General features: G+C 43.5%; 1 protein-coding gene across 1 annotated transcript in view; it reads right to left on the bottom strand.

The window, feature by feature from the left end:
- Nucleotides 1-5,926: 5,926 nt before the first annotated feature.
- Nucleotides 5,927-13,877, bottom strand: part of rph3ab (rabphilin 3A homolog (mouse), b) — a 66,388-nt gene continuing 58,437 nt past the window's right edge. Inside the window, exons 17-18 of the mRNA XM_068006329.1 lie at nucleotides 11,027-11,123; nucleotides 5,927-6,116 (exon numbers count right to left, since the gene is read on the bottom strand). Of these exons, the coding sequence (XP_067862430.1) occupies nucleotides 5,986-6,116; nucleotides 11,027-11,123 (228 nt within the window). The 3' untranslated portion in view covers nucleotides 5,927-5,985. The remainder of the gene's footprint in view (nucleotides 6,117-11,026; nucleotides 11,124-13,877) is intronic.

Here is a 13,877-nt window from a genome sequence, read left to right on the forward strand (position 1 = left end):
TTGTGGGAAGTATTTAGTAACAAGTAATTTCTTTCTTCCAAATGTTCCCTCCTGGCCATTTAATGAAGATCTGAGTATTAGGTGGAAATGGGATACATGGAACAGAAAGAATGAAAATAAATCACTAAGTGCTTCAGAGAGATGTCATGCAATGGATCGTTACATTTCTAAGTCCCTTGTTCTGATTACCATTGTGATCACTATGTGCTCTTTTAACTGTTAATATTTGGAATTTGTGTCTGTATAGTTGTGTGTAACTAGGCACAGCCAATAATTCTACACCAGCTGAATTACTTGCATAACTCCATAAATATTTAAATTAAAGTTCCCAAATCAACCCACCCAGGAACAGCAAACTTAATTCTGCTTGTCATTTTTCTTTGTTGCTAAGGTGGTGGGTGGGGAGAGGAATTTTGTTTCCATTCAGGTGAGGGATAGAAGAACTGGGAAATGGAACACTTTTACCACTTTCGCATTCAGTGTCAGCATCAAGCCCAAACACAGCAGATTCTGCATGGGTTGGATTAAAACAGCCGCCACTCTATGCCAACAAGATGGATTATCCCCGCCCAAACTCAGAAAAGCTTCAAGGTGGTGTTTCCATTTGCCATACAAACTATGCTTGCCCCTCTTGGAGCAAGACTTCTAAGTTAGATAAATTATGGACAATTTTGTATTGTAAACCCAACTGTTGACCCCCCCCCCCCCCACCCAATTCAATTCAATTAGGACCCTAACACCCAGCAGGGAGAACAAAAAGGGGGCTTTCATTCATTAGCCTGGGCTGGTTTTATACCAAGATTCCAAAGGTGAGAGGACATGGTAATCAATGCCTCCTTCCCATTTTCTCATCTGATGGATCCATCCTTTCTTTCTCTAGAAAACACACCTACCTGTCTTTTCAACCCATTTGCATTATTTGCTTAAACAGCCGTCCCTGGAAATCCGTTCGATATGTCTACAACCGTAGGAAATAAAGAAGGAAAATCTGCCCATGGTATCATTCTGGTTGCCCTCTCAAGGGCAAGAACACCTGTCCTATTGCATGAAGGCCAGTACTGTATGCAGAATTCCAGATGGAGTCTATCAAGAGCTTATGCAGGAACACCTCTTTTGAATGAATTCTATCCCTTTGCTAATGCAACCCATAACCCTGTTTCTTTTATGGCAGCCATATACAGGACTGATGATTTCAACAATTTTTCCACAACATCACCTAAATCCCATTCTATGTACTCAAATTGGCAGGATGTGACTAATGGTATCAACTTTTCACTTTATTTATAAATGACTTAGACAAAGGAATAGAGAGCCATATATCCAAGTTTATGATAACACTAAGCTAGGTGGCACAGTAAATTGTGTAGATTGGAGCAGATAGTTGCAAAGGCACATTGATAGATTAAGTGAGTGGACAAAATTGAGGCAGATGGAGCTTAATGTGGAGAAGTGTGAGGCCATACACTTTGCACCTAAGATAGATCAGAGTATTTTGTAAATGGTGAGAAGCAAGGAACTGTGAAGGAGCAGAAAGATTTAGGCGTCCATGTACAGAAATGACTAAAACTAATTGGACAGGTACAAAAAATAATTAAAAAGGCTAATGGAATGTTGGCCTTTATCTCAAGGGGATGGAATACAAAGGGATAGAAATTATGTTACAGTTATATAAGGCTCTGGTTAGACCCCCATCAGGAGCATTGCATTCAGTTTTGGGCACCGCAGCTCAGGAAGGATATACTGGCCATAGAGGAATGTAGTGCAGATTCATCAGAACGATACCGGGGCTAAAAGAGTTAAATTATGAGGACAGGTTATATAGGCAAGGCTTGTATTCCGTTGCGTATAGAAGATTAAGGGGTTATCTGATTGAGGTGTTCAAAATGATTAAAGGATTTGATAGGATAGATAGAGAAAAACGATCTCCTCTGGTGGGGGAGTCCAGAACAAGAGGGCATAATCTTAAAATTAGAGCTGGGCAGTTCAACGATGAAGAAGCACTTCTTCACAAAAGGGGTAGTAGAAATGTGGAACTCTCTCTCCAAAAAAGCTGTTGAGGCTGGGGGTCAATTGAAAATGTCAAAACTGAGATTGATAGGTTTTTTTTAGGCAAGGGTATTATGGGTTACGGAACCAAGGAGGGTAGATGGAGTTAAGATACAGATCAGCCATGATCTAATTGAATGGCAGAACAGGCTCGAGGGGCTGAATGGCCTACTCCTGTTCCTATATTCTTATGTTCCAACCCTGATCACTACACTGTATGACAGTTCCATTCAGCATACTTCTTGCTCCCGTATCACTTTACACACTGACTCAGTTCCCCAACAAAGCCAAATCTTTCTGAATTGGTGGTATTGTGCTTAGATATTTAATTTATCTCCAATACTATGTTCTCCAAACTTGGAGATTGTGCTTTCAATGCCCTTATCCAAGTCATTCATACCTGTTAGAAATAACTGGAGCCCTAAGACTTGACCACCATAATTTTCCAGCATTATTTCATTTTTGACAGCAAACATAGTGGATTCTTTGCTGATAGCATCCTGTGCTCCTGTGGAGAGATCATTGTGCCTTTATCATCAGTTGATAATGTCACACCACACTGTTATTGGCTCAGCAACATGGGAAAACTAGAAATTAAAGTCAATGTAAAAAAAAACAGGTTTTTACTAACAGTTAAACAGAAAGAGTTTTCGGTATGTGAATCAGTTCTCTGTTGAAAGAAAGAAATTGTACTTCAAACACAGAGGATGAACTCCCTAGATTTCCAGGTAATTTTAGACATCTGGTGACAAAAGACGCCTGACAATCTCTCAAAAGCAGTTAAAGGACAAGGGTTATGTACTTAATTGCCATATTATCCTGAATGTTCGAAAGACGCCTACCTCTAAACGTCTATGTCCCGGAGTCTTTCTTTGTTTCTCTGTCCTGATTTCCAAACTGCAGGCCAGAAGCAGCCTGAGAACAGACATTTTATCTAGACTCCCCTACTCTGTGATGTTATCAATCAAGTGAGCTGCCCATGGGTCTCTTACACTGCTTCACAATGACAATGATGAGGGGATTCTGCACAAAATGTCTGCTCCATGATTACATTAGTCCAGCAGTTTGAAAGCATAAAACACAGGAACATAAGGAGAGCGAGGAATGTGTAGTACACCCTTAAAATCATCTAGGATTATGTGGTAATTCAGTGAATACTTAATCCTCCTTTAATTGTCGATCCCTTTAATCGCTGACCTCTTTATTGACGGGGAAATTGAAAATGCAGATAAAATGAGAAGGTAATTCAATGTTGGAAGAGTGTTGATATATTAAACAGAAATTGTTTGGACAGAAAACAAAAAGCTGAAGCTGCTGGAACTTTGAAACAAAAACAACTGATGCTGGAAACACTCAGCAGGTGGGTCAGCATTTGCAGAGAGAACAGACAGCTTACCAAAGCAGGTGTTCTCATGAAGGATCCACACCTGAAATGGAAACCTGCTTGTTCTCTCAGATGCCAACTGACCTCCTGAGTGTTTTCAGCATTTCCTGCTTTTTGCTCCAGAAGCTGTTTGGAAGACGTTTTTCTTTTAATTTTCTCCCTTTCTCTGCTAGAGGCCCTACGTAGGGTATGATTCTACAGGTGCCAGGAATCCTCCAGTATGTGACAATGAGTGTTGGAGGCTATTCAACTATGGGGTACAGGCAAGCAAGCTGAGCCTAATTCTGTTCTATCCCAATATTCACACTTATCCAGCACAAGGCAGTGGATAGCAATCAGGAGTAAGAACCCTCCCAAATCTGGAGCATTGAGCCCAACTGTCGCTTCCCAACTGCCATCCCAGTGAGATCAATTAACTCAGCACAGAACAGGGATCTATATTGCTTAGCTGATCTTTCCATAACCAGCTGGGTCATCAGAGAAATTCAGTGATAATAGTTTTAATTAAAATTAAGATCGAAAATGTGTGCTTTAGAAGATACATCACTTGCTGCATAGCAAAAAATCTCCCCTAGTGACCAACATCATGTTCTTGCGGCCAAGTTTTCAAAGTACACCATACCAGGAACTCGGCCCACCCGAATCCTTCTTTACATGGCATGCCTCCCCCATTTAATAAGTATCTGCAGGAACTCATTTACCCTGCTCTTAAATCAGTTATAGACAACATTTATTCTAGTAAATTGCCTCATAAACTTGTAAAAGGAAGATATCTATATCATCTCTCTTGTCTCTCACTTGTCCTTTGTTTGTGATTTAGAGCTAAAAGTTAGAGGTAGCCTGAGAGCAGATATTTTATACAGAACTTCTCCCTGTTGATGTCATGACCTTGTGTCCAGTGATATCATGAATAGGAATAGCAGGCTGAGGGTAACACTCGGCATTTATAAGGTCACGTGTACAAAATGTTTATTCCCATTCTTTCTCTAATTAGCAGATCAACATCGCAATAACTAAGACACCTACAGGTGTTCAGAGATTTCCCATTACAACTTTAAGCACTTTAGTAGAATATATTTTCCCTTTAAACTCTCTCTCCTACCCTGCCCTAGGTTTGTTGCTCTTGAAAAAGGTTAGAGTTTCAATATAAATACCCATTTTAGGAAGCCAGCGATTGTCTATCCCATAGGCTAGATCGAAATTCTATAGTTTCTGAGTACCTGTCAACTCTATCTTTATGCATAAATGGTTTTTAATGACGTAATGATTGACCTAGGTCAATATTTGTGATGGACACATTTTAGGACCTAAAGTTTACTGTCAAAGGCATTGCTTAATTTGCATTTTAAACAGTTACTGGGCAGCTTACATTGAATAATTTTAGGTCAAAATTGCATTTGCATAAGAGTCAGCAGGCGGGAAATTCCGCAGACCCCTATGAAGTGCAGTGCAGCAAGACTTGCATCTGGCATTGTGCTTGCTATTGACCCCATCCTAAATCTCAGGGATGGGGGTTATTTGAATACTCGGGGCAGGCGCCTGCACTTCTAACGGCACAACAGAGGTGCCTGTTCACTGAGGAGGCGGAAGTCGGAGAGAAGGCCTAAAAGGCCTGGAACAGGTTGAAGTGGAAAAGAAAAAATGTTTTAAAAATCTTCCGGCCATCTTTTCAACAGTAATCCATCCCTCCGGAATTGATTACCATTCTCTTCTAAGCTGCAGCAGCCTTCCCTAGACCCAGAACAGGACCTACATCTGCTTTTAGCCCAGGAATGCCCTGGACTTGGGCCCAAAGTTGTCTTTGATGTAATAGAACCTAGATCCTAAGAAGCACCCTCCACCCTGAGTGCAATTTAAAGGGAATGGTAGGAAACCTGGCTGATCCAGATTCTGCTTCAAATTGTGACCCACCACCCCACCCCCCCCCCCCCCACCCTGCTGGGATCCCGCTGCACTTCCGCCTCTCGGATGGGATGTTTTAGCCTGGCGAGTGTAGGTCAGCACAAACATTCATCATGATGAGGGGGACTGCATGTGAGCTGCAGCTGGATCTCCTGCCCTGGTACAGGATATCCAGTGATAACATGTGCCAGTGGAAAGGTGTTGAGGAAACTGGTGGTCCCTCCAGCTCAATGTGTAGTTTGGCTGGTTCTAATCGGAGAAAATTTGTTAAGGAAAGGCCAAGCATTTTTAGAAAGTAAAAAAGAGACCCGAACCCCTGGAGTAGCTTAATGGGAAAAGATCTTCCCAGAAAATTGTTTGGCAACCTTCTTTAGGGGGAAGAAATAATGCCAGAAGAATCATGCACCATTTTTCTCACAGTGATGTCTTGCATATGTGGTGCAGTGATGTGTTCCAAGGTGATTATGTCAGCATATATTTTGTATGTAAACAAAGGAAAAAATGTTGGTTAAACACTTTTCATGAAGATGATGTCCCTTCATCAAAGTATTTTGGTATTAAAGAGAATGAAAGGGACAAAGAAGAGGAAGGAGCAGGGAAGTGAACGGATTTGATGGTGGAAAGTAAAATGTAGGGTCTGATAGGAATGTTGATCAGTCACTGGGAATAGGGTTCGCATTGTACAGAGTGTGCCAGCGCTCAATCTTCTTATCCTTGTTCTTCAGGCACTCATACCAGTGCTTCAAGCAGTCTCCTTTGGCATTAATGCCCAGTATAATACTGCCTGTTACAGACGGGAAAAAAAATGGTGTTATACACAAATAACATCAGGAAAACAATCAAATAATAAAGACAATGGACAAGGAAATCAGGTTCCCCAATCACTGCAGTCAAACCATTGGTATCTTAATTTATTTCTATCAAATACTGTGCCTCAAGAAATGACACTAACCCTGTCTATGTATAGTGCTATCCAACTGTGTGAATCTGTCTATGTTCCAGTCTGTATGAATCTATGTGTGCTCTGTGATCTTACATACAATGTGATTCACCCAGATCGGTAAGCTTTGAAAATAAGACTAGTATTTATCAAAAAAGAATTATTACTTTCTGTTCAATTCAGTATTTCTAAATCAAACTCTGATTTAAACTTTCTGATGGTTTTTGGGACATTTTACTACGTTAAAGGCACTGTATAAACTCAAGTTGTTGTTGTAGTGAGTAAATGCACTCGGTGCTGTGGTACAAACAGGAAGGTCCAAGATTGACCCCTAGTCCACACTGGAGTTGATCTCAGCCAACCTCAAGTGACAACAGGGCCATTAAATTGGTTTTCATGCTCCTAGGTTAGGACTGAAGAAGATGCTAACGGACAATGAATTAACAAGAAATAAAAAGAAACAGAAAATGCTGAAAATACACAGCAGGTGAGTCAGCAGCTGAAAGAGTTTTCCTCCACCCACCCGCCCGAGCACATGAGCTCTACCTGATGGGACCTGAACCCATCCTTATTTGTAGGGTCAGGTCATTATAATGGCTCCAATATTCCCCCAGTGCAGGAATGTCCCTTGGAAACAGCTTGCACCCAAAGGTAGGAGTGGAAACTCTACCTTTTTTTTGGGGTGGGCAGTGGGGGGAAGAAATAGTGCCAGAAGAATAATGGCCACCAGCTTCGAGGCCTCCTGTCGCTGTCCAAAAGCAGCAGCCGGATGACCTCCAGCCCTGATGCTTGACCTGCTGTCCCTGTGCTTGACTTTTTGGAGCCTCCGGGAATTTTATGCCTGTCCCTTCTCAGATCCTCCAATCTGAGGAGGCTGGGTGCAAGCACTGAGGTCCATTTCCTATGTGTGCCACTGCCAAACAGAGATCCAGAAAATGGGACGGGAGGTGTGCTGACATCAATCCTTCCTCATTACCTCTGATTTACATGTTTCTGCCTATTCCCTCCCAGAGAAACTCACAGAAATGTGCACGGAACACAAAGAGGTTGGAGACCCAGCATCATGGGTCTCTGCCCCTTTTTCCTCTGGCTTTGCAACCAGGAAGTAAGCACAAATCAGAGGAAAACCGTGTCTCACCCAAGCTGTCTTTCTCTTCCAATTAATCTGTATGTATTTGTAGAATTCTTTAGTATTGGGCAAGAGTTCCTGAGATTTAGTGGAGGACTTGATTCTTGCAATGCAAACCGATCTTTAATAGTTATAATAGGCTTAACATTCTGAAAGGCTTAGGACTAATCTGCTTAATAAGAAGGGGTTTCCCTGACTTAAGCAACACCACTCGTTCAATTAAAGCCTCACTAGATTAAACAGAGATGGCTGAACAGTTTAAGCTTGTGTGGCCTGAATTCCACGCCAGCATTTTAAAGGCTGGACGGCAGCGCCTGAAAACATAAATGATCAGCTTGAGTTTAACAGTCTGAGTTGATGACTTCGACACAATTTTGCTGGGAACACTGGTGTTAATGTCATTGTCCCACCCCCTGAATATAAGCCGTTGCTAAGTTTGTGGTCTTCCATCTGCTTCAGTGTTCGTGGTGGTAAACTACTGTTCGAGGACGGGGGGGGGGGGGGGGAGGGGGGGAGAGATGGGGGATGGGCGCGGGAGACTGGGGGAGAACATGGGGTGGGGGGTGCTAGACCAGTTGTTAGCTGTTTCCTACATTTCTTGCTGGATTTTCCCAGTAGGTGTCATTCACATTCTGTTCCTTCCTCATCCATTCTGGTGGAACGTCTGACATTTTTACCTTTCCTGTCTCTGTCTTTCAAACACTTGCAGTTCCAGGTACCCCCCCCCCCCCCCACCCCCCCACCCCACCCCATTTGACATAGACCATCATGTAGTACACAGATTTTACACTTCATTCTGGCATTTTAAAATCTGTTGTACATTTTAAACACAAAAGCTGCCTCATTGTGAAAGTAGTTAGTAAATTTGAACTTTTAACCTCCAACTATTTGTTTTTTCGTTGTCCTCTTTGTTTTTTTGTATGGATCCTTACTTGACCTTGGCAATCCTATAAAAGGGGCTCCTCCAGCCTAACCATGCCAGTTCAGATAAAGTTCCACACTTGCAATGTTATCCTATTTTTCTCTTTCGGACACTACGACCAGCTGAGAATTTTAGCATTTTTGGATTTCCAGCATCCGTGGTTTTCTTTTTAATGTTAATATTTCATCCTGTGGTTTTCATCCATTCCCTTCATTTTAGTGTACCGAATTCCACATTTTGTGACCAATATAGTCAGCTCAGTGATGAAGACAGAAAGTACAGACAGTGAATGAGCTATGAACATGTGGCATAAGGAAGGGGAAGTAATGAATGATGTGCAGAAAATATCTGAGCTGTTTTAAATAGAATTATATCACAAGATAGTTACATTGGACCCATCTAAATTCATCCATCCAAGAAGATTATAAAATCTCCCATACTGCCAGTACTACCAATCCAACACATAATTTTTTTCTCCTTTTCAATGGGTGTTAATGCCTAGGAGATAAGGGTACATGGGAGCTGGCATCATCTATGCCACCACTCAAGAATTCTTCTCCCTGGGTCACTGCCATAGATATTACAGTCGATAATGGCACCCTTAACTAGACAACACTGCAGCTTTACATGGTGGAAAAATATTTGCCCAACTCAGTGTTTGGTTTCCTGGACTGGTGGAAAACCAATGAGCATTTCTTAGAAGTGGATTTCCCATCAGGAGTGGATGTGAATGTGGTACCCAGGGGTTAGCGTCAGCCAGAGCTGAATGTTAGTCTCGCCCAGCGTTAGATGCTAGTTTCCATTTGGTAAAATCTTCAGCAGTGGGGTTCTCCCTTACCCTGGTCTGTCTGAGGAATGCCAGACAGAAGAGGAAGTAGTTACGAGGAAGGAGGGTTCGGGCCTACAGCGACCTGTCACTGAGTGCCCTGGAAGGGGGAGTCAGTCTCACGGCGGGCATGTCTCTCAGTTAAAGCTCTTCACACAAGGACCTAGATTATGCAGTTGTTGATAAGTAAATCTGTTATGCAGCATTGGACTTGGATGTTTAGAATGTCAGGGTGGCTTGCGTGACACAAGTTGCCCTGTGTAGGTCCCTCTACTTTGCTTAAAAAAAAATGCCTATCACATAGCCAATGAGGAAATTCTGAGACCTGGGATGATAGCTGCTGTAAGGCAGTATTTCGTAACCCAGTATAAGGACATGCACTCATATCTCTAGGGTTCGGGCCTACCATCATTGGGTTGCAGAGAGGCAAGTAGACATGCCTGAAGCTTTGCATCTCTAACTGGTGGAACCACCATTCAATGGGATATGGTGTGTATCCATGCTGTGACCAGGAGGATGGCAGCAATGACTCACACATCTTATGATGAGTAGTGCTGCTCATCTTACCTTTCATGAGGAGGTTCTGCTTCTGCTGTTCACCAAGTGAGGGCTCAAACCTGCACTTATCAGTTGTCTAACAACCATCTGGTGACTAACCTCCTTGGGGGAGAGGGGTGGTGGGGTGGGGGAGAGGAGTAAGTGGGGACTCACTTATGGAACCTGGAGGGGTATACCTCTCACTGGAGGGCAGAATTCTTCCCACTCAGCTCTAGATAACCCTCTAAGTGAGGCCCCAGTGGGTAGGTGCTCCTAGCTGGAGAAGAAGCATCAGGCTATTCAGTGCTTTGTGCTGGTAAATGAGTGGCCCTAGCTAGCTGAACTTCAGCTGTACTCTGTGCACAGTTAGGGGTTCTTAAGCCAGAACTCTGCCAATCTGCACCTAAGCTCGGTGGACTTACATAAGCTGAACACGTCCCCACGAGGAGAGAGTGTGCGCTCCACATTGAGAAGCAGAAACCATTCTGGTGGGTATGTATTTCCAAGTAGCTTGCTTTGAGGACATGGTGATTGGTTTTCAAACGCATCAGATACCCAAATGACCAAAACGCATTTAGTGGCATAGATGCCTGAACACAGGGAACCATATGGACAATAGTAAGAAAAAACACTTCATTCTAGATAACTCATTTGGATTCCCAGTATCCTTGTGTGACAAAATTACCATGTAAGTAATACCCTGGTGGCATTTTTAATATAAGAACAATTAGTAACGGGTCTTAAACAAATGAGTGGTGACTAATCTGACCACAGGAATAAGAAACAGCAGTGAAGCATTTACAGTAAATGGAGAGATATTAGTTATAGCTGTAGAATTTTTAGAATGGTTTTGTTTATACATGTAATACTGGCGATACCACTGAAGGGATGGGAATGGCTGAAAGAGAAGTTCCTGAGTTGAACAATGTGAGGGAACTGAATTAAAGCACTCAACACCAAAATAACATGATTGCCGAAGTTTAACAACTGAACCTATACTCAAGGTAATCCAGCTGCCTCAGTCCAGCTAGCTCAATAACTTCTTCAAACCTTCTCAGCCGCATCTACCAATAATAGGATGGAATATACCAAAGTTAATGGAGTAATATGTATATTGCAAGACATGGAATGGAGCTGATAGATGTGTCTGTTACAAAATATGGAACTGAACATGTTGAATTTCAGTATCTTGGAGCCTATTGAGAAAACTTCAAACATGCGGATTTTGACTCCACGTGAATTCCTTTGTGAATTGAAACTGAATCCAAAGCTAAAATCCGGGTACTCTTCCTCAGCATATGCTCCCTTCATTGAAATAATTCCCAAGTCACTATACTCACCAATATAATCATTGGCTTTGCCAATGTCATAATCCCACACAGAGAATTCCAGAGTTTTCTTGGCCAGGTCACTGTGTTTAATGTCATAGAAGAATTCCTACAGAAACAGGAATCGGTAACCACAATTTTTTTCATGCCTCTGACATAAGATTACATAAGAAAAAGGAGCAGGAGTGGGCCATACGGCCCCTCGAGCCTGCTGCACCATTCAATCAGATCATGGCTGATCTTCTACCTCAACTCCACTTTCCTGCCTTATCCCCATATCCCTTGATTCCCTTAGTGTCCAAAAATCTATCGATCTCAGTCTTGAATATACTTAACAAATGAGCATCCACAGCCCGCTGGGGTAAAGAATTCCAAAGATTCACGAGCTTCTGAGTGAAGAAATTTTTCCTCATCTCAGTCCTAAATGGCCGACCTCGTATCTTTAGACTATGGGCTCAATTTTAAAAGGGTGGCGGGATGGTAGTGGTGGGGGGGGGTCAATGGGTGCGTGGCAAACCCGAAAAATAAAAACTTACCTTTCCCCACAAGATTGCAAGGTAATTGCTGCTCATTAATCTTGTTTCTGGGTTTCCTGATTGACAGGCTGGCTGCCGACAGGAGCTGCAACGCCGAGGGCGGGGGTGGGGGGGGGGGTGTCGGAGGAAGAGAGAGAGACGTCATCCACGTTGCAAGAGAGAATGGGGGGGGGGACAAAGATGAGGTGGGGGGAACAAAGATCAGTGGGGGGCAAAGATAGGAGGGGGGACATCGGACATCAGAGTGGGTGGGGGGGGGGGAAGACCTCGGAGATACCCTGGAGAGGGAGACATCAGGGGGAGACATCGGAGAGACCTCGGACATCAGAGCAGGGGGGGTGCAGGTGACATCATTTCAAAGGTAGGTTTATTTACTTTTTTATGTTGTGAAATGTTATTTTATTTCATTTATTTGCTTTATTTTTGCCTGATCCAGCCCTTCATGCCTGGTTTCACCGGGCGTGAATCGGAAGCCGTGGGAAAGCCGCCCACTTAAGTTGAAAATCGTTTTAACTACCTAATATGTAAGAAATAAAGTACCGTAAGTATTTGCTTCTTCAAATATCGTCCCGCTGGCTTTAACTGCCGACGGGACGTCCGGGTTGAGGAACGGCGCGAGCACCCAGATGCGTCTTTGTGAGACGCGGAAGTCGGTGTGTTGGAACCGGGTTTGTTTCCCGCTCCTCATTTCCCCGATTTTCGTAGCCCTCCCGTCCCCGACACACCCGCACTTCCATTTTAAAATTGAGCCCGATGACCCCAAGTTCTAGACTCTCCAACCAGGGGAAACAGCCGCTCAGCGCCTACCCTTTCAAGCCCTCTAAGAAGTCTTCTAATTCTAGAAGAAAATAAACAACCTCTATCAATTCTATGAGTCACTAAGAATGGGATTGAGGGTTCGAGATAGAAGGGAAGAGACAATGTGAGCCCTGATGGATTTTGAATTCGAATATAATGTGGTTTCACTCAGAATGCTTTAAAATGTTTGCTGAATTCAGCTGTGCTGCTTTTCACAGACTTTAAACCCTCCCCAACAGGTGAAGATTACATTTTGATCCATTTCACTAGGGAAAAATGTGATAACCACAATGAGTCTTTTCTTATTGGACACAAACAAGTCTTCTTTTTTCAACTCACTTTTTTCACTTCATGCTTGGGCTCCTTGGGTCAGGCATTAACAGGAAGGGTTGGTGGGTGTGGTTGAGTGGGTGACAAGAACCCATATCTTTTTTAAAATAAATTTGTTCTTGAGACGTGGGCGATGCTGGTAAGGCTGCATCTATGGCTCCGTTGCTAGTTGCACTGAGAAGGTGGTAGTGGGCTTTCTTCTTGAACTGCTGCAGCTCTGATAGTGCTCCCACAATAGTATTAGGCAGGCAGTTCCAGGATATTGATCCAGCGACAATGCGGGTACAGCGATATATATCCAAGTCAGGATGATGTGTCACGTGAACTGATATCAATCTGAAGTGGGACGGTGAGCCATATGGCCGAGCAGCCTGGAAATGATGAGCCCCGATTATAACCCTGCCCCGCCCAGAATGAACGGTATGGGCAGGGGGCTAAAATGGCGGTTGGGTGTTAAACGTGGCGATTCTGCTGCATGTACGGCCCCCTGTCATTTTTGGGAACGTTGAGCCAGCCTGACAAATATTTAACTGTCAAAGGCTGATGATGTAACTCGGACCCTGACATGATGGGGACATTACCTTAAAATCAGAGCCAGGCCATTCAGGAGAGAAGTTAGGAAACATTCTTCATGCAAAGGGTGGTAGAAGTGTGGAACTCTCTCCCACAAAAAGCAACAGACGCTAGCTCAATTAATAATTTAAAATCTGAGATCGATAGATTTTTGCTAGACAAGGGATATGAAGCCAAAGCAGGTGGATGGAGTTAGGATACAGATGAGCCATGATCTCACTGAATGGTGGGACAGGCTGAAGGGGCTGAATGGCCATTCCTGTTCCTATGTTTCCCGCCCCCGACACTAACCTTGCCAGGGACCAGTTGCGCGAATTCCCACTCTCGCCCTCCGGCCTCCATATTGTCCCCGTCGGCTTCAGGTGGGAGTCAGCCTCGGGACATTTAAATGATGCCCAGGAATAAAAATTGCCCCGGGCTTCAAGCTGGCACCATTGTGGGCGCTTACCTTCTGCTCCAGCCCCTGGTCGCTACTCTCCTGCCCTAGGTTATAATTGGGGTTCCTGTCTCTGAAAATCCATCCATCCACTTGGGAAAGTGCAGAATGGAGGCCATGTGTTTCTCCATAGCCACATGGTTGAGACTGAAATTCAGCAGTATGCATGTGAACTCATATCCCACCACTA

This window comes from Heptranchias perlo, chromosome 25 (genome assembly GCF_035084215.1).
Source record: "Heptranchias perlo isolate sHepPer1 chromosome 25, sHepPer1.hap1, whole genome shotgun sequence".
Classification (NCBI taxonomy): domain Eukaryota; kingdom Metazoa; phylum Chordata; class Chondrichthyes; order Hexanchiformes; family Hexanchidae; genus Heptranchias; species Heptranchias perlo.